Source organism: Dama dama, chromosome 16, assembly GCF_033118175.1.
Source record: "Dama dama isolate Ldn47 chromosome 16, ASM3311817v1, whole genome shotgun sequence".
Classification (NCBI taxonomy): Eukaryota; Metazoa; Chordata; class Mammalia; order Artiodactyla; family Cervidae; genus Dama; species Dama dama.
Window position 1 is genome coordinate 41,336,423 of NC_083696.1, and position 20,723 is coordinate 41,357,145.

The following is a 20,723-nucleotide window of genomic DNA, read 5'->3' on the forward strand; positions in this document are numbered from 1 at the left end:
CGGCTGGGGCGATGGCTGAGGGTACAGCGCCCAGGGGCCCCTGCTCACCCGCAGGGGCGGTAGGTGAACACGATGTAGCTGTCCTCGTCCGTGCGTTCCAAGAAGGTGACGCAGGTATGCTTCTCCCAGTGCCTCATGGCCTGCCGGAAGACTGCCCTCTGGCTGCCTGCGGGACAAGGGAGGCCAGGCTGTCAGTGTCCAGGTGGGCTCGCCTCCACCCTCTGCTGAAGAGTCAGCCATTCATCGGACAGGCAGAAGGCACAACTCACCACCACGCAGGAGAGGGCCACCCCGAGGCCGGGGTGGGGTGCAGGCCGCCCGAGGGCCCCACCCCCAACTGCCGGCACCATCATGCTCACCAGTGAAGTTGCCCCCAATGACAAAGGGGATGACTCCATCCGGCCACACCCGCTCTGGTCTGGACGTGGCTGCCCGCCGGCTCCGGGACCGGCTTCTCCATCTCCCATGGCTTCTCCTGGGGGGCTTCGTACTGGTGTTCTGGCTGTTGAGGGTAGAGGAGTTTCCTGAAACTGAAAAAGGAAGCCATTGGTAGCAAGGGCATGAAGGGCAGGGGGAAGCAAATGACAACCGATCCTCATTGTCTAGGGGTTCTGTGCCTGCCCACTCACTACAATCTGTAAACCCCCCCAAATCAAGACCATCAGTCCGTTCATGGTCTCTGGCTGGGATGCACACAGCAGCGGAAAACCTGAGTCACACAATGTACATGATCCGGGCTGAGCCTGAACAAGGGGACAGGCTGTTTCAGCTCACTCTGTAGGTAAGTATCTTTTTCATAATCTAGTTAGCGCCACATTTTTTTTTTGCATTTTTATGCCTTTTCTTGGTGATTTCACTGTCTAAAATGACTCTCCCTCTAACTCCCAAGTGCAAGAGGGCTGGGATGTATATAGGGAAAATACCTGTGTTAGATAATCTTCATTCAGGCTTGACTTACAGTGCTGTTGACCATGAGTTCAGTGTTAATAAATCAATGATATAGCAAATAAGATGTCTTTAGATAGAAACACATATATGACTTGGTTGTGTGTTAACAAGTTGATGAAAATGTGACCAGAGGCTTGTAGGAAATTAACCTTGTATTTCTCATAAGAGTAATGGCTCAGAATTCACTAATTCAGTGTTTGCAGTGACTTTATGGAATAACTCTAAGGTTATAGTTATAACTTTATAACTATAAACTGTAACTACCATGAACAATAAGAATAGACTACAAGTAATAAGAGAAGAGTGGTGTACTCGTTTCCCTGGACCTACAGGGAACCTGAGACTAGGAAACATTCCTGCTCAGCTAATGAAAGTGTTAGTCGCTCAATCACATCTGACTCTATGTAACCCCATGGACTGCAGCTCACCAGGCTCCTCTGTCCATGGAATTCTCCAGGCAAGAACACTGGAGTGGGTTGCTGTGCCCTCCTCCAGGGGGTCTTCCCCACCCGGGGATCAAACCTGAGTCTCATGCATCGCAGGCAGATTCTATACCGAGTGAGCTACCAAGGAGCCTTCCTAATTGTGGAGCATACAGAACTTGATGCCTTCTTAAGTATTCCCAAGTACAGGTCCTCACTTGACACAGTAGCTCTCAGGCTGGACTGGGCAAGTGTCACTACCTACATTTGATAGATAAGGAAACTAAAGCCTAAGATTTGTCCAAAGTCAGATGGTAAGTGGCAGGTACAGGTGATCTGAATCCCCATTCAGCTTTCCCCTGTCTTTCCCCTTATCCCATGTCTCCTAGTCCCCCCACTAAGGTCAAATAAGCCTTGCCAGTTATCAGGCTACCAGGTCACCCTCCAATGCCAGCATAGTTTGACCTTTACTCCATGGACTGCCCCAGCGAAGATCCTCCCTCATGCAGACTGGACAACTACCCAGCACCACCAGAGTGTGCCCAGAACAGGCCCCACGTGAGAATCCCCCACTTTGGCAAGGGGAGGGTTATCTGTGAGCAGGACCATATTGCAGAGCAGTGAGAAGGCTGGAAAGAACTAAAAGAGCCCAGAGCCTCAATCCCACCCTCCCCTCCCCCATTCACAAGTGCCAGGCTGGCTGGGAGGTGCTTGGACCCACCCCTGACCTTGAAGAGCTTCAAGTCCAGCTGGGGAGAGAGAAGTATAAACAAGTCACTGCAGTGTGATTCAACTTGTGAGATGCTAATAGTATAAGCCCGGAGCAGAGAGAGCACAGCAAATGGTGGCCTGGTCATGCCTGGGAGATGATCAGGGAAGATTCCCAAGAGAAGCTCTTGAGATGGGCCATGAAGGATGCGTGCTGCTACAGCTAAGTCACTTCAGTCGTGTCCGACTCTGTGCGACCCTATAGACGGCAGCCCACCAGGATCCCCCGTCCCTGGGATTCTCCAGGCAAGAACACTGGAGTGGGTTGCCATTTCCTTCTCCAGCGCATGAAAGTGAAAAGTGAAAGTGAAGTCGCTCAGTCGTGTTCGACTCTTAGCGACCTCATGGACTGCAGCCTACCAGGCTCCTCTGTCCATGGGATTTTCCAGGCAAGAGTACTGGAGTGGGGTGCCATTGTCTTCTCTGGAAGGATGCGTAGAGGCTTGCAAAATGGGAGCAGGAGGAGAGGCCAGGAGGAACTGTGGTGTTGAGCAAAGAACTTTGGATTTAGAGTGTGAAGGCTTGGGTTCCTGTCCCAGTTCCGACACTGACTAGCTCTGGGATCTTGAGCAAGTCACCTTACCTCTGTGACTCTTGGTTTCTGTACAGACAGTCTCTGATTTATGATGGTTTGACTTACAGTGTTTTGACTTTATGATGGGACGAAAGTGATCCACACTCAGGAGAAACTGTACTTCAAAGTTTGTATTTTAAGTTTCCTGATAGTGATAGGCAGTATCCTCTCCTAAGATGCTGGGCAAGTGGCAGCAGGCTGCAGCTCCCCACCAGCCACACCATCGTGCCGGGAAACAACCCACATACTTGCACCCATTCTGTACCCAGAGCATCATTCTATTTTTTACTTTCAGGACAGTATTCAATAATTATATGAGGGATTCATCATGTTATTATAAAATAGGCTTTGTGTTAAGATGATTTTGCCCAATAATAGGTGTCTGTAAGTGTCCTGATCACCTTTAAGGTAGGCTAGGCTGAGCTATGATGTTCAGCAGATTAGGCATATTAAAAGCATTTTCAACTTAAGCTATTTTCAATTTATGATGGGTTTATCAGGATGCACCCCATCTTGGCTCAGACAGTAAAGAATCTGCCAGCAATTCAGGAGACTCGGGTTCGATCCCTGGGTCGGGAAGGTCCCCCAGAGGAGGGAATATCTACCCACTCCAGTATTCTTGCCTGGAGAATTCCATGACAGAAGAGCCTGGCGGGGCTGCAGTCCATGGGGTTGCAAAGAGTTGGACACTACTGAGCAACTAACACTTTGACTTTTTCACACTTTCAGCCCAATCATAAGATGAGGAAGATCTGTGTCTGTAAAGTGGGAGTTGTCCTGACCTACCTTTGAAGGTGGCTGGGGACAGTCAAGTTAGATAATGCTTTTGAAAATACTTCATAAGCTGTAAGCAAAAACAACATGGGTGCTTAGCTTCTGGGTATATCTACACTTGCCACTGCACTGGGGAAGGGATAAAGATACACTAGGAGAAGACAAGCCCTTACGCTGGATTCAAGTTCACCACCTCTGTCCTGGGACGGCCTGGCTGAGAACAGAGGGGTTCCCTGTTTCTCCAGTTCTGGAACCCGTTTCTGGGACAGAGAAGGGCTGGCCCGTACCGAGTGTACCTGCAGCTTTGATGGAAGATCTGCGGGTTGCACGCTGTCTGAGATCCGCAGCCTGCTGCACTTGGAAGGCCCTCAAGTCCTCCTCATCCAGGGCGATGTCCCCAAGGAAGGCAGCTGGAGAGAGAAGAGGCCGGGAGAATCAGTCCCCTTGTGAAGCACTGACAGCCTGACCCCGTGGCCACCGCCCCTGGCCCTCACCGCAACTGTAATCCTCAAATGCCTTCTAAGGAAAAGGAGTAGTGGGGGTCCAGCTTTGAGGATCTTTTGGGAAGCTCAAGCTCATTTTTCAGTTGAAATCTCATCAAAGCTGATGCTCAGCCCCACCAGACTCCTCAAAGACAGGGTCATTTCATGTATTCCATCATTCTTTAGCAAATGCCTAGTAATGTCTCAACAGTAAAGAATCCACCTGCAAAGCAGGAGATGTAGATGGGGGTTGGATCCCGGGTCAGGAAAATCCCCTGGAGGAGGAAATGGCAACCCACTCCAATATTCTGGCCTGGAGACTCCCACGGGCAGAGGAGCCTGGTGGGCTATAGTCCATGGGGTCACTAAGAGTCTGAGCACACAGTAAGAACCTACTGCGGGCCAGGTGCTACTCTGGTGATTAGCAAGACAGAAGTGGTCCCCACTCGCCTGTCGGAAACTGACTTTCAAAGATATACAAGTAAACAAAAACAGAGGTGGAGAATTCCAGGGAGGGACGGGTATTACCAACAAAATCAAAGGCATTAAGAGGACAGAGTATCTACTTTGGGGGTCCATAACCTTGGCATTGTGCTGGGGATGTGGAATTTACTTAACAATTGCCATTTCAATTACACTGAGGGGGACCCTATGAATAAAAATGGGAGCAGGTAAGTGTGGTAGGGAAGTCAGGACACCTGATGGACTTGGAGGAAAAGGTTTAACAGGGATTCCAGTTCTGAGTCTCAAAGATCTGGGCGAAAAAGTGTCCCCCACCCCAGGGCGTTTTGATTTCTGGTGCTGTGGGGAGAAGTTTCCTGAGGGGTGTATGCCCAGCAGTGGGATTGCTGGGTCATAAGGCAGTTCTATTCCCAACTTATTTTAAGGAATCTCCACACTGTTCTCCATAGTGGCAGTACCAGTATGCATTCCCACCAACAGTGTAGGAGGGTTCCCTTTTTTCACACCCTCTCCAGCAGTTATTGTTTGTAGACTTTCTGATGACGCCCATGCTGACTGGAGTGAGATGACACCTCACTGTGGTTTTGATTTGCGTTTCTCTAATAATGAGTGATGCTGAACATCTTTTCACGAGGTTTCCAGAGGGATGGACTAAACGGTCCACTTTCTGAGAAATACAGGGGGAGCTGAGCCCTTTGGAAAGTTCTTTGGAAGGTGCTCAGATGCAGGCTTCACGCCGGGCTGCCGGGGGTGGGGGGCAGGAGGGGCGCTGGAGGTGGCGCAGAGAGCAGCCTCCCGCAGATCCACCCACAGCGACATCTGCTTCTCATCCCAGTGCTACAGAGGCCTGGCCGGCAGCGTTACACAAACTGTTCTAACCTTGAGGCCCTGCACACAGGTTTTTCCTCACCAGCTGGCCCGCTGGGTGGACACACACACACACCCCCCTAGTCATCACCACAGCGTCACACACATAAGCCAGTGCTCCACCAGACTCACAGTGACATCCACACCTGTGCCATCCAAAACAAGAGCTAGAAAAGTCACAGAGACATTCCTGCACACACGGGCAGCACCCACACCACCCCTTCTGGTGGTGGGAGGCACTCGACATACATTTGTTCAAGTGAAGTGTCATGCTGACATACTTCAGGCTTGCAAACATGTGCCGACAGACACTCACTCTTCGACAGGTGTGACCTGGAGCTGCCTGGCAGAACGTGGAGTGACTTTAGCAGTTGTCTAGGCCAGTGTCCCATTTTACAGATGTGGAAACTGAGGCCCAGAAGGGCGATGATTTAATGGAGATCATGCTGCTAGTCACCACCAAGGCTGAATTTATACCTCAGGCCTCCCAATTCCCAGTCCAGTGCTCACTGCACTCGAGTTTGTCAGCTTGGAGAACCCACATTCCAAATTGTTTCTTTAGTTGCTAAATCATGTCTGACTCATTTGCGACCCCATGGACTGCAGCCCGCCAGGCTCCTCTGTCCATGGGATTTCCCAGGCAGGAACACTGATGTGGGTTGCCATTTCCTTCTCCAGGGGATCTTCCACCTTCCACCTCCTGCACTGGCAGGCAGATTCTTTCCCAGTGAGCCACCAGGCAAGCCCCATATTCTAAATACATATACACAAAAATACTCATTCTGAAACACACATCCACCAAAAAATATACACATCACAGACAGTCCTAAAACACACATGCAGAAGCTCCAACACACACAAACCAACTGCAAGTTCCAAACCCGTTAAGCCAGTAATAGTAGCAATAATGACACCTTAGTAAATATCTGTTGAAATTTGCCTTGCGCTTTCCTGTTGACGAAGTGCTCTCACATTAATGAATTCATTAATCCTGGCCCACCAGGGATATGCCCAATAAGCCAAACTCCAGCCATACAGTTGCCAAGGAGCATCCCATTACAAACTCTTAGAGAAATAACCTAGTGGTTAGATTTGAGCCCTCCTCCCTGACTTGAGCAGGCCTTCCCCGGTGGCTCGGTGGTAAAGAATCTGCCTACAATGCAAGAGCCACAGGAGACGCAGGTTCAACTCCTGGGCTGGGAAGATCCCATGAAGGAGGGCATGGCAACCCACTTCAGTATTCTTGCCTGGAGATTCCCATGGATAGAGGAGCTTGGCGGGCTACAGTCCATGGGGTTGCAAAGAGTCGGACATGACTATAGTGACTTAGCACGCATGCTCACGCCAGCCCTGACTTGAGAGATCAGAACACTTGAATGTGAGACGGGAAACGACTTGGCCAAGGTCACCAACTGGTAAGTGGCCCAGAATTTCTTCCTCCACATGGGAAAGATTTTCTTACTGAAAACATCACCCTTGGTGGCCTTGGCTCAGCAACTGATGGGATAGCAATACAAGGTGCTTCTCAGCTGACATACAAGGGTGGTCTGAGCAAGGACATGGGATGGGAGATAGACCCCACAGAGGTGGTGGTGAGTCCTGTGTGCTAAAGTTCACACACACCCAGTGCCACGTGAATGCCCCTACACCTCGGCTCTCTTTGCACCTCTGCACAGACACTGTACCCCCAGGCTCACACCTATAGGCATCACAAGGATTCAATGTGACTGGATATTTAAACTCATCTTCAGACATGGCAGCAAAGAACAAGGTCTTTGGAGTCAGACAGGTCTGCTTCGAATCTGCGTGACTACTTCTCACTGACAAGTCACAAAAATTCTTCTAAATCTCAATTTTCCCCTACATAAAAAAGGAGCTAATAAAAGAATCTGTCTCCCAGGATAACTGCACAAAATAAAGCATGTAAAGAAAGCATCCAGCCCAAAGCCTGGAGCATAGTAAGCACCCACTAAATGATCACTGTTAATATCACCCCAATAATAGCCCCATGGTCTCAAGGTCAGCTCTCTACTTTCAAGGCCATACAGTTTTCACCCACACAGGCTTCTGGGCTCAGTGAAGCCCCTGAAAAGCAGAACCTTTAATTCCAAGTACAGAGGCCACAGAACTGTGCTGGCGTGCAGGAGCAAGGCAGTGTGGAGGGCTAGGTGAGCAGAAGGCAGGACCAGTCCTGGGCTAGGCTAGAGGCCCTGGGCTAGGCTAGAAGTGGAGCACTCACTGTCAGCAGCGCCCAGTGGTGTGAATGTCATGACTGAAGAATGCGTGGGAACTGAGGGGGGAGGGTTGATGGGATGGGCAGAAGAGCCTTATGGCCACGGGTTGAAGGCCCTGACTATGTGCAATGCCCTCCAGGGCAGTGAGGGAAACTGGATTCTGAAGAGTCCAGGAAGCCCCTCCTCACCCAGAAGGAAGGGTCAAGGTCAGAATAGTAGTTGTTTTCAACATGGAATCAAACGTTTTGTTGTTTTCAGGCTTTAACTCAGCCAGGAGCATTTATGAATGCTCCAGAGCCAGTCCTCAAGCAGGAGATGAGAGACATCAAGCTGCATCCTTTGCACACATCCTTCAGTTGGCCTTGGGACTCCGCAGAGTCCCTGCCTTTTTGGAAGGACGGAGAGGAGCCTGGCTGGTGTGTACAGGCGTCCTCTACAGGTCCCACCCATCACATAAATGCAGGCTTCTAGCAAGCTTCTAGCTGGGGGAGGACATACTCAAGCTCCTGCAAGTGTTTGTGTGTGTGTTTAGTCGCTCAGTCATGTCTGACACTTTCTGGCACCATGGATAGTAGCCCACCAGGCTCCTCTGTCAATGGAATTTCCCCAGGCAAGAATACTGAAGTGGGTTGCTATTTCCTCCTCCAGGGGATCTTCCCCACCCAGGGATCAAACCCAGGTCTCCTGCATTGCAGACAGATTCTTTACCACTAGTGTCACTTGCGAAGCCCCCCTGCAAGTGTTTGCACATACTTAATCACAGGCATACATTTACACACAGGGGCATATTTGCACATACACGTGTACTCAGGAGTATCCACATGCACAGCTGAATAGACTTGCCCATAAAGCAGGGACACACCCACAGACGTGTAAAAACACACTCACTGCTTCCCTGTGCAAGCCCCAGTGTTTTCAGATACACAAAGAACTGTATGTGCACACCCCATTTCACAGGCTACACCCCCTCACTGAAGGAGAGGGGTGCCTTCAGAAGTGAAGAGGAGAAGCGAAAGGGAGAGTAGCTGAATCCCTCGGCTATCCTTAGGAGGTCTTTAGTGATGCACTCTACTACGTCCCCTCCTCCCCCAATATCTTCTCCCAAAATCCCTGGAGAAACTAGAATTTCTGAGAGCTGCTTCTTCCAGGAGAGTCCCATTGTTTCCCTGTTCATCCCGAGTCCAGGGAGATTATAAGCCTTTTCCTCCTCCCTTGGGGCACCAAAAGAGAAGGTGACTCATGGAGCAGGGGTATAGGTGGGTGGGTGACTCATACAGCATGTCTGGAGGGGGGAAAGTGGTCTGGCAGGAGAAGGAATTGCTTCTCAACCTCCAGAGCCTATAATCTAGTCCTCTGAGGCCCTGTGAAGTCCAAATCTGGGTTACAAAGCCCCTGGGATAAGGATGGTGAGCTACTAGACCACCTGGTCTCCCCACAGCACATCTCTGAGCTGCCAACTGAGGCAGAATTAAGGTCCCTGCTGGCTCGGGAGCATCCTGTGGGCTTCTCTGCTGAATGGAGCAGCTGCGTCCCAATTCTTGCCTCTATGGTCTCTCCCAGAGCCCTGAGTCATCTGGAGCGGCCAGAAGGAACTGGGAATCTTGGGAAACGATTTCCTTGATGGTTTGGCATCCTAGCGTACAAAAAATGAGGGCTGAGTCGCAATCTCCCCGGGAGAGAAAAAGAGGGCTTGGTGGAAACAGCTCTGAGCACACACAGGCTATTTTGGCTTCCTGCCCTTTGCTGTGGTCTTGCCAGAACCTCTCCAGGGTCTCAAGGGTCTTAATTCTGTCCTTACTGCCAACAGTAACCATAACTCTTGACAGTCAGAAGAAGGAGAGGGAAGAGAAGAGAGCTGGAGAGCATCAAGCAGGTACAGCCAGGTGCATTCAAAGGAAGTCAAGACAGACACCATCTGCCACCAGCATCTGGAGGTCAGGGCTCAGCTGGGGCAAGAGGTGACGGCAGGCAGGAGAAGTTAACACAAACAGAGGAAAGAATCTGGGGACCTGAGGCCCAAGGGTGCTGATATGGGGTCTTAGGAGTCAGGCAGGAGGGAGGAGGGGCTGTACCAGTCACACTGAGGAGGGAAGCCTGCCCTGACCCCAAGTCTTGGCCTTGTCAGGCTCTCCTGGCCACCCCTCGGCCTGGCCCAGCTCCCCACGAGCCTCACTTCACCCTAGTGGAGAACTTGCTCCAAAGCCTTCGTTTGAAGTTCCAACTCAGCTAGCCCCACCCAGCCAGCATGAAATCTGAGACTGGGATGGAGCCCTGAACCTCCGCTGCTCCAAAAAATTGCTCCAATTTCCAACTGGTAGTGAAATACATCAGCCTGGCTTCCTTCCTATTCCTTAAGGCCTTGTCCAGCTCTATTTCTCCATGAAGATCTCCCAAACCTTCCCGGTGTACTGTGATCACTGTTTCTCTGCCAGCACCACTACCATGGGGCAAGAAGCTCTTTGAGCCTTTAAGGGCTTTCCCTCAAAGGTGGCACGTAAGACATCTTGGTTTGTGCAGTTGGTTCATCCACAGGTGTCCTGTGCCCCCTCTGGACTGTAAGCACTTTGAGGGCAGGGAGTCTGGCTTATAATTCTATCTCTCACAACATCAAGCCTGATGGCCTGGTACCTTTCCGTAATGGAATTCTCCAGGCAAGAATACTGGAAGGGTAGCCATTCCCATCTCCAGGGGATCTTCCCCACCCAGGGGTCAAACCCAGGTCTCCTGCATTGCAGGCAGATCCTTTACTGTCTGAGACACCAGGGAAGTCCAAATGCAGGCCAGTTGAATGAATAAATGACACAGGACGGGATTAGGAAGATATTCTCTTTTCCTGAAAACCAAGCCTATTTGCTCAGAAAAAAAAAAAAAATGAAGTCAGTGTGCGAGAAAACAGGGGGTAAGCCACCAACATTTATTTAGTGTTTCCTGAGTGTTAAGCTCTAAGATGCATTTTACATGTGTTCTCACATTTAATCTTTACCACCAACTCTACGGAGAAATGTATTATCAGTTCCATTTTACAGGTGAGAAAAGCGAAGTCCAGAGATGATAATTACTGTTCCCAAGATGCTACAGCTAATGAGTTGTGGGTCCAGGATTGAGAGCTATGTCTGCCTGCCTGCAAAGCCCACACTCTGGCCACTTAGCCTTATGTCCATCCCAAGCCCAGTGAGAAAGATGGAGGCTAACGTCTGGTTTGCTCACAGCCCAGCAGGCGTGGAGGAGGAAGGGCTGAGTGAGGGTTTGGCTTCTCCTCCTCCCCCTGGAAGGTCCCTTATGCCTGCAGTTCGTTCTGCTCCATCACCCAGAGAGGGGTCCCCTGGGTCAGAACCAGAGCAACCTGACCTCCAGTCTCTCGTGTCACCCACAGGTATGTCTAGAATTCCAAGTACCCCGAGTCATTCCCCTGGCCCTGACTATTTGGAGACAGTCTGAAATCAGAGGCTGGAAGTCGAGGAAAGGTTCTGCTATCTTATGCCCTGTGTCTTATCTTGTCCCTGGCAGCCTGTTCAGGGTCATCTGATCATGCAAACGGCTGGAGTGCAAGACCATCTGGTCACTCTGGTGGGGGGGCAGGAGGGGAATCCCTCTGGGCCCAGCAGGAGTGAAGGGGTTACACCAGGTCTTCATGGACAAAGAACACACACACACACACACACACACACACACACACACCCTCCGGGGCCCTGACCTGGGCTCATTAACCTCCAGTGTCTGCAGGATGGAGAGAGCTGATACACAGTATCTGAGTTTCGTTTTTCCCCCTTTCCACCACCACTTGGCCTGGGCAGGGGCCTCTGGCACACAGGGACAGAAGTCAGTCCCAGTCCTGAGCTGGCTTCTCTGACTTTTGACAGCTGTCTCTGAGGTCTCACTAAACTGCTGCTGCTGGTGGGGAAATGGGATCCCCAGGGGGCATGATCTCAGAGGATCCCTTGAAAAAAAACTTTTCTTCCACTTGGGCTGGGTGTGTGGGGGGGGTTTCTCAGGAGACCTGCTTCCTGGGGATGGAGGCCTCCCGGAACCCAGCCGGACAGATGTGCGGCGGCTAGGGCAGCCCAGACAGACAGGATGGAAAACACCAGTATGCTGGAGCCCCGGATCTGGCAGAAGGGAAAACTGCGTGTGCACACACACACACACACACACACACACACACACAGAGGAGTTTGGCCGGAAAAGTTTCCAGTAGAAGGAAAAGCCTCCTTGGCTACAGGTTTCCTCCCGGTATCCCGGGAGGAACCCTTCTGGGGTCACACCAGAGGTAGCCACTGGGCAGCTCATACCAATCGCAGCAAAACTTCAGTCCCTAAAATTCCCCCAGCCACCCCCCCACTCTCTCCCTCTTTCTTTTGTTCCCCACTGCATTGCCAACCAGGCAGCTCCCGGCTTCCCACACCGGACTGTCCTCCCCCGAACCCTCAAGCAGCCGGCGCCTCCCTCCGGGCCCCGGGCCGCCCGCGTTCGGCCCTGGCGCCCCGGGGCCCGACCGGCGGGGTGGGGGCACCTACCCGCCTTGCAGGGGTCTTTGTAGTTGAGGGGCTCTGCGTCGTCCTCCTCCCCCAGGTCATAGGTGTAGTCGGCCAGGTCGAGCGGCCGGCCGGGGCGCGCTAGCAGCAGCAGCCAGAGCAGCAGCGGCAGCGGCGGGCGGGCCACGCCGGGCATGCTGGCGGGCGCGGCGGCGGCGGCGGCGGCGGCGGCGGCGGGGCGCGCCCGGACGCGGGAGCGGGCGAGGGGGAAGCGGAGGACTGGCGGCGAGGGGAGGGCGCTCCCGGCCGGCCGCTCTCCCCCCGCTCTCCCACCTCTTCCCCTTCCCTCTGCTCGCCCCCCCTCCTTCCTGTCTCCCGCCCCCTCTCCGGCCCGGCTTCTCCGCTCTCCCTTCCCTTCTTTCCGTCTCTTTCCTTCTCTCCCTCCCTCCCTCTCCCCCTCTTTAGGGAAATGAGCTCGCTGGAGGGCGGGTTTTCGCCTGGAGCTCGGCCCCCCTCGGGGCCGGGACGGAGATCGGCCGGGCCGGGACGCGAGCCAGCCGGAGGCGGGGAGGGCACGGAACCGGCCGGCCTGGAGGGGGCTCCCGCGGCGCGGAGCGCGAGGCGGCGGGGCCGGGGAAGGGGCGCCCGTGCCCGGGGTGTCCGGCCCGAGCCCCCTCCTGGGCCTCCGGACACGCCGTCGGGTCGACCGTGCAGCCTCCGCCCCGCTCTGGGCCCCCCTCGTCTCGGGCTGCGTCTCCCCGCCTGCGGCTGTCGCTCTCTCGGGTCCTTGGACCCTCGCTCTCGCCCATCTCGGTCCCTGTCCCTCTAGTTCGGTCCTTCGGTCTCTCGCCGTCTCCGTCTCGCTCCCTCCCTCGGGAGACGCCACTGGAGGGCGCCTGGAGCCCGCGGATTGCTCCCCAGTCTCCTCACCCCGGGATGGGGGAGAACGGGAAAGCCGGCTTGGCGCCCCCAAGGCTCTAGCCATCCCCTGGCCGGCCCCCACCAAAGCGGGGCTGTGAGAGGACAGACGAGGTACACCCTTCGTTTTGCAATCAGGATGCTTTAATGTTTGATGGTAGGAGCCCCCTTGGGCCCTAGGGGCTGCTTCTCCTCTGCCCACCTCTCCCCACAGCTCCCATTTCTCCAGGGCCAGTCCCAGTGGAGTCGACAGGATCTGCTTCCTGCCAGTCTGCACAAGACCCCTTTGCTCCTGGATCTTTGCTGTCCCTTTGGGGCTTCCTGAGGCCCTGGGAAGCAAAGAAACACTGTTTATTATGTGAGGGGGAAGGAACGGAGTGGGTGTTTGTGAACCTTCCTTCCCGGGAGCTCTGTAGGTGACCCCGTTGTGTTGGGTCCCCCAGTGCCTGGTCAGCTGACATGAAGAGGTGGCCCAAACCGTCCAGGGCTGCGTCTGTTCCCGGGCCCTGGAGGTCACACCCGCTCACCTGACCAGTCCTAGATGTAGTACAGGGGCACCTCTCCACACAGGGTGCTCACGGTCCTGCCCAGGAAGGCCAGGTCCCCAGAGAATGCGGAGCTGGCGTCATGGCCCTGCTCCGGGCCCAGCTTCGAGGAAGGCGCTGGGGGCTTGGCCTGGAAAGAGCATCTGGTTGGGAGCTGGGAACTGAGTTTCTGTCTCACCTGTGGTCCTTCACGCAGGACCTCAGGTGTGCCAGGCAGTCTCTATGTAAAGAAGGTGTTGTGCTGGAGTCAGAGCCCCCAGCGGGTATGTGGGCTCAGCTAACGCCAGCAGCTTGGCTGCGGGGCGGGAATGGGGAACTTGGCTAGGAAAGGCTCCGTGCAGGAGGATCCAGGGAGGACATTCTCCTGGCAGTCCCTGGGGAGCAGTGTTTTATAGGTGACAAAGTCATCGTCTAAAATGATCCTGCCAGCAGCCCTGGGAAAAGCCGGCCCCCTCCCTCTTACCCATATGCCCACCTGGAGATTCTGCAATTTTCTAGTGAGAGCCTCGAGACTTGGGATGCTCTGCGGAGCCATCTTCATGATGTAGCAGCAGGTTCCGGGGGCTGGCTTGTAGGCAATCAGGAGCTGGGCATGGGGAACATACGAGGGTCAGTTAGTAAGGCGCTGCCTGGCTCACTCCTAACTCTGGTCCTAGGCCATCCCCCTCTAGGTTGGGCACTGGAAGGAGTCATACTGGAATCTGGGGCTTAGCAAAAGTGCTGGGGGTGGGGAGAAATGGACCTGTGGGAAGGCCACAGCTGAAGAGGTCTAGCACAGAATTACCACGGGTTCCCTAGCCTTGGGGTCGAGAGGTCGCGCATACCCACCCGCTGGTAGTCATACACCACGGTACCGGTGGAGCCAATGGAGAAAGTGGCAGAGGTTCCCACGCGCTCACTCAGGGCCAGGCGCTGCTGTGCCTCCGGGCCTGCGATGCTCATCTCTAGAACCTGGAGGAGGGCGTTGTGCTGCCTGGCGGTCCTCCTTCCCCGCTCAGCCCTGCAGCTCACGCCCACCCGCAGTTCCCTCTGTGCCGTGCTGTGCTCGGCCACTGCGGTCATGTCCGACTCTCTGAAACCCTACGGACTGACACCCTCCAGGCTCCTCTGTCCATGGGATTCTCCAGGCAAGATGACTGGCGTGGGTTGCCATGCCCTCCTCCAGGGGATCTTCCTGACCCGTAAGAGATGGAACCCGCATCTCTTAAGTCTCTGGCATTGGCAGGTGGGTTCTTTACCACCAGCATCACCTGGGGAGCCCCAGTCCTTTTTACTCAAATGCTATTCTTTCTTCCGTGGGAGCTCAGAGAGGCCCAGGGGAACCAGTCGCTGGAGGGAACAGACTGTCCAACTGTGGGGTGGGGGCTGGTGAAAAAGCCCAGGCCAAGTTTGCCACCCTGTTTCCACCTCTGTCCTTCCCTGAGGTGTCACTTGCCTCCTCCCCTCATTCCCCGTGGGCAATTTTCTCTCTGCCCACCCCATCCCAGGGCCTCTCTCTCTGACCTGCCCTGTATCCACTGCCCATCCCATCCCAAACCTACTCACCATCTCTGTATGTTTCTGGCTCATGTGAAGACCCATGAGCAGGGCCCCTACCACCACCACGACGACAAGGACCACAACCACGACCACGATGAGAAGGCGTTTGATGTTCACGGGACAGCAGGGGATGCGGAGCCGGCCCCCGGGGACTGCTGAGTAGTCCTGACATGTGGGGCAGGCGGGGAGACAGGTGTGAGGTCCTGAAGATGCCCCTTCTCCCTGCACAACCGGGACACCATCCCACTCTCTCCGGGGACCGAACAACCAATGCCATGGACGTGCAGAAGAGGGCTGAGCAGGTTAGAGGCTTCCTGGAGGAGGGGGCCTGGTTCCAACAAGCTCATAGATGCTTTAGAAGCGAGGTCTAGATTGAAGAGACTCAAGAGAGACTGTTTCACCAGTCCTACCTCCTGCTGTTTCCTCCACACCTCTGACATCCCAGCCACACCCAGCCCCTCTCAGTTCCCTTCCAAATCCACGCTTTTAAGCATATGATCCCTTCTTCCAGCAATGCCTTCCTCCTTCTCCACCTGGTGAGCTCCGGCTTGTTCGTCTGGAGCCTGCTCAAATGCTAGTTTCTCTGCAAAGCTCCTCCCCCAGTGCTCTCTACAGTCTTGTCCATGGACCCCTTTGAGGACTCGCAGCCCCTTGTATGGGAATTAGTGGTTGCTGAGTCTGCCATTTCAAGAGTCTCTGTCTTAGTGGTTGGTGTCCCTGTCTTAATTTAGCACAGTCCTAGGTTAGTTGAGTGAATGAATTTGGGTGAGGAAACAGGCCCAGAGAGGTTGGAGGAGGCAGAGCCCATCATACACAGATACACTCTTGCACACTTACACACGCACACATACATGTACACATGATCAGACTCACCGGCGGGCTCTCCATCAAGACCTCTTTGCTGCCCACATCCATCTTGCTATAGACACCTTCCCTCCTCATCTCTGAGCACGACTAGGGTCTTATATGTGCCAGCATGGACACAGGACAGAGGTAGAAGACCCAGCCCCTGTCTGCCAGCCAAGCCCTCAGCTTTGAAGCCTGTTTGTTCCTGGCCCTCCAGGGCCAAGGGCCCGATAAGCCAGCTGCAAGAGCACCTGAGGGCCCTTGGCCCTGGTGCGTGAGTCCTCTTGGCCCCAGGGAAAGCAAAGCTGGGTAAGCTGAGCAACCTTGCCCTTGAGAAATATACACCTCTCACCGTGGGTGTCTTCCTGGCATGCCTGCCATTCTTGCTGGCACCTGCCCCTGCCGTCTTATAGCTTTTCCTGTTCTTCTGCCAGGCTGAACCTCTTCGGCAGCCAAGAGCCAGCCCCAATGGGTCCACCGCACTTCCCAACAGATTTGCCCCCAGAATTGCCTCCACATTGCCCCTGGAGCCTAAGCTCCAGGAAGGGGAAATCTTGTGGACCCACAGGAACAGTACCAAAGGCACGAGGTGCTTTGGCATCAGTGCAGGGTTTCACACATGGTTCATAAATTCCCTGGGAGTGTCAGATTTTCAATTCAAGTATACATGCCTTGCCTCCTCCCATCTTGTACCTAACCTCAGACATGCCCCTGGTCATTCTTTCCCAAATTCTGAAAACTGTCCCTTCTAGTTATAAATTTTTACTAACGTGCAGTTTTTCTTTCTTTGTATGGGCTTGTTTGTAAGCTGAAGGCTTTTTCTTTTTAACCTGGTTTTACCTTTTTTGCATTTATTTTTAAGTTGTATTTATTTATTTGTTTATGTTTGCTGTGCTGGGTCTTCATTGCTTTGTAGGCTTTCTCTAGTTGCAGCCAGCAGGGGCTACTCTCTAGTTGCAGTGCGTAGGCTTCTCTTGTAGTGACTTCTTTTGTTGCCTAGCACAGCCTCTAGAGTGAGTTCTTAGTAGTTGTGGCACACCAGCTTAGCTGTCCCAGGGCAGGTGGAATCTTCTCGGACCAGGGATTGAATCTGTGTCCCCTGCATTGGCAGGCGGATTCTTTTTTTTTATTTTTTTGGCAGGCGGATTCTTAACCCCTGGGCCACCAGGGAAGTCCCTGCAATTGTTTTATGCTTAATTTATTTTCCAGACCATACATTTTTGCTTCTTCAGTTTCTTCTGGGACAGCTGTCTCTTCTGCACAAGTTCCTGTGCAAGTTTAGGAATAACTGGCTCTTTTCCCGGTCAGGATCATCTCTGTGTGGCAGGGGGAGTCCACGGGTTAATCGACTGTGAGCTCTGCGAAGTTCTGTGCGGCATCTTGAGGACTTGTTGACCAGAGAATCCACGTCAAAACCCTTCAGTTCAGCATTACTGTCTGCATTTTTAAGCACGTGCAGCAAAACTCAGCATTCTTTTTGAGTCGCCAACCCTATGTTTAGCCCTGCTGTTTGGCTTGGGCATGTCAACCAGCTCCACAGTTGGAACAAGGGAACAGCACACATTGCTTCTCTAAAGTGACATCCTTCAAATACTTGGTGGCTTTAGGGATGTACATACCCTTGATAGCCTGTGCCATTTCACGAATATTCCTAAAGTGAATACGAAGATTTGAACTTCTGGATTTGCATGTTTCTGTGGGTTTTCTGCATCAAAGAAGGAGCAAACCATTTTCAGAGATCAAACTGGAGGTTGTTTTTTTTTTTTTTTGCTGCACTGGGCACTTGAGATCTTCTGTCATAATTGTGGCAGCAGGATCTATCTCCTTGTGTAGGGATTGGACCTGGGCCCCCTGTATTGGGAGTGTGGAGTCTTAGCCACTGGACCACCAGGGAAGTCCCAAGCTGGAGGCTTCTGGTAGCAGTTCCTCACCTGACAGTTATGCCCAGACAGCCTTGCACAGGGCTGGTGGTGGTGTCTGATGGGGGTCCCCATCTCCTTGTCCTTGAATCAGCCCACTTGCTTAGTGCTGCCTCGCGCCCTACCCTCTCAACACTCTTCTTTTTATATCCTCTGTTCCTGCATTTGCCCTGAGGATGCTCTTACCCAGATCTGAACTGCTTCTGGATCTTCTCCTTTCCACCCCTTTCCTGTCTCTTTCCCCAAAGTCATTTCTGTTGCTTTGTAGTACAAAACCACGTCAAGAGCTCCTTTCTCTCCAGCTCCCTCCGCTTGCTGGGCCAAGTGGTCTCTACATTGCCTTCACCTCTGAACTTTAACTCGAGTGTAAGTCAGAGCCCCACACCTCACTCCTCTCTTAGCCTCACCCCATTCTCCTTGTACTTGAACTCTAACACTTCACCCCAATTCCTGTCCTTTGCTGGGCGCCCCCTCCCACCTTGACCCTGCCCTTCAGTCACGAGCTGGCCCCCAACTCTCCAGCCCTGGCAGATTGCCTTGTCTCCACGAGGACCCCCTCTCCAGCTGGAGAGCCTTTAGCCTCCAGGTTGCACAATGGCATGGTATCCAAGCTGAGAGTCCCAGAAGAGAAGCTCCGGAAAGGAGAGAGAGACAGAAGTGTTTGTTCCCACCACTCTCCTCACCCCCAACTGCCGCTTTAAATATTTGCCTAAGCCTCTAGCAGCAAGTGTCCTAGGAGGAGGGAGAGAGAGGGATGGGAGTCCAGGAAGAAGGAGGGAGGAGAAGCATCCTTCTGGGGACTGTATGCAGTCTCAGCTGCTGCAGGTGCCAGATGCAAGAGACAGCCCGCCTGCCGTGCCTACCCCTGCTGGCCCCAGGGCCCCCACTCCCGCCCCGGTTGTCCTGGCAACACTGGGATTGATTGGCTGACTCACACGTACTGGACCTGAGCCAGGTGGGCAGTGGGCCAGCGGGAGAACCAAGGAGAATGGCACGCATCTCAGGGGTCCCTGTGGGCATCCTGGGGGTGGGTGGGGCATGATCCAGGTGTGGGGCTTGTTCTGAGCAGGCGCTGTGCCTGGAGCGTGCCAGCATCTCTGGCTGCTGGGGAAAGTCTCCCCTGCCAGCTGCCCTTAGGCTGTGGTTCTTACAACTTTGTTTTTATCCCTTTCTTTATTAATTCATTTTTGCCTTTTTGGAAGTTGGGGAAGGAAGGGTGCTGTCAAGTTTCTTAGGGGAAATCCACATGCTGGCACTGACATGGAAGGTCTTGGGATTCTTGTCTTCCTTCCAGAAAGGGGCAGGGGACTTTCAGCTGAGCATGCAGGGTTCTCAGCTCACCGCCACCCACCCCCACCCCCCCACTATCCCAGCCCTCTGCTGTAGGCTTTTCACTTTTTGGCCTTTACTTAGGCCATTTCTCCTTGCTGGAAGGCACACCTTCAATGCCTCTTCACCTCTCTGAATACCACCCACCCTAGAAGACCAGGCAAGAGCCAGCGGCACGCCCTCTGTGCTCCCAGCCTAGCCCACAGCGCCCCTTCCCTCCTGCACGTCCACCTGCCACTCAGCAGGCATTGCTGTCCCCTTCGGCTCTGTGGGCGTTTTGCGTTGCCCTTCTTCCCAGCCAGGCTGCCAGCCCCTGGGACCAGCCGTGAGACCATGCCTTCCTGAGGCTTCACACGGGCCAGGCACGTGCACGCAGCCAACCTGAAACTATTCAGTGATACTGAGACTGTCACCAAACATGACAGGGCTGCTAACAAGGGGTCAGTAGCTGATTCCCTCATTATGTAGGAGACTCAGTGCTTCACTGATCAGCTCAGCTCTGGGACCATGAATAAGTCATTCTGCCTTTCTTGGCTTTAGTGTGTTCATCTGTGGGCTTCCCAGGTGGTAAACAACCCACCTGCTAATGCCAGAGACATAAGAGATGCGGGTCCGATCCCTGGGTCATGAAGATCCTCTGGAGGAGGGCGTGGTAATCCACTCCAGTATTCTTCCTGGAGAATCCCATGGACAGAGAAGCCTGGCAGGCTACAGTCGATGGGGTCGCAAAGAGTCGGAGATGACTGAAGTAACTTCGCCTGCACCCACATGTTCATCTGTGAAAGGGGACTAATACAGCCTGTCTTGCTCCTCTCTCCAAGTTGCTATAAGGATCCAGTGACATCACGATGTGCAAGTTCAACTCTCATGATTATCATCATGGACTTCACCCCCAGGGCATCTCTTCCCACTGGCTAAGAATAAGACCCAGACTCCCCCATTCTGTCTGTATCTGAGTTAAAGCTCTCCGAGAACCATGGGTGATGGAGAAGCCCATGGTAGCCACTCCTGTGTGTGCCTTCTCTTTGCCTCCTTCCAGCCCCTCAGCTGCAGGGGAGGGACAAGATTCACTCTGCCCTTTGTGTGCTGGGCACAGCCGTGCCAGGGACGGGTGGGGATGGTTGTCCAGCTGCCCAGGCCACCCTCCCCACCCCCACTGCTTGTCGTCCCACGAACTGGCATGGGGAGGGCAGCTGGACGGGCAGTAGCAAGTGAGCATCCAAGGGCAGGGGCATCCCTGGCTGGAGAACATGGACTTACGCTCACACCAGAGAATCCCTGTCTGGCAGAGGCTAGGGACAGCTGGGGAAGCATCTTCTACCCAGTGATCTTGGCTTTCTGGACTGATGGAAAGAGCACTGAACTGGGAACCCATCCACCAGACTGTACCTGTGAGCTCTTGGGACAATCATCTTCCCCCCACACACATACCCTTGGGAAATAATGTAGTAGAGACTAGCAGTTCTCAAACTTCTTGACTTCAGGAACCCTTAACACTTAAAAAGTAGTGAGGACCCCAAAGTGCTTTTGTTTATGTGACTTTCAGCTATCAATATTTACCATATTGACATTTACTAAGAAATTTAAAAAGATGTACTAATTTAGTTAAAATAACCTGAATATT

The 20,723-nt window shown here is 53.5% G+C and overlaps 2 protein-coding genes across 5 annotated transcripts in view; both read right to left on the reverse strand.

Moving 5' to 3' along the window:
- BMP1 (bone morphogenetic protein 1) overlaps window positions 1-12,204 on the reverse strand; it is a 45,738-nt gene extending 33,534 nt beyond the window's left edge. The window contains exons 1-4 of one of the 2 annotated variants that reach the window (XM_061163926.1): window positions 12,046-12,204; window positions 3,783-3,896; window positions 360-530; window positions 49-166 (exon numbers count right to left, since the gene is read on the reverse strand). In XM_061163926.1, coding sequence (XP_061019909.1) covers window positions 49-166; window positions 360-530; window positions 3,783-3,896; window positions 12,046-12,199 — 557 coding nt within the window. In that variant the 5' untranslated portion in view covers window positions 12,200-12,204. Of the gene's footprint in view, window positions 1-48; window positions 167-359; window positions 531-3,773; window positions 3,897-12,045 lie in introns of both variants that reach the window. The other variant, XM_061163925.1, reaches the window with a different exon arrangement.
- A 1,254-nt stretch (window positions 12,205-13,458) lies between these two features.
- SFTPC (surfactant protein C) lies at window positions 13,459-15,920 on the reverse strand. 3 transcript variants are annotated; one of them, XM_061164061.1, is made up of 5 exons: window positions 15,879-15,920; window positions 15,012-15,170; window positions 14,295-14,417; window positions 13,942-14,052; window positions 13,459-13,596 (listed from the first exon to the last, which is right to left on the reverse strand). In XM_061164061.1, exons 1-5 carry the CDS (start codon window positions 15,918-15,920, stop codon window positions 13,459-13,461), a joined length of 573 nt encoding a protein of 190 aa, XP_061020044.1. The 3 variants fall into 3 exon arrangements, with proteins under 3 accessions (XP_061020044.1, XP_061020043.1, XP_061020045.1); XM_061164060.1 differs by having other exon boundaries at window positions 13,459-13,620; XM_061164062.1 differs by lacking the exon at window positions 15,012-15,170 and having other exon boundaries at window positions 13,459-13,620.
- Window positions 15,921-20,723: the final 4,803 nt, after the last annotated feature.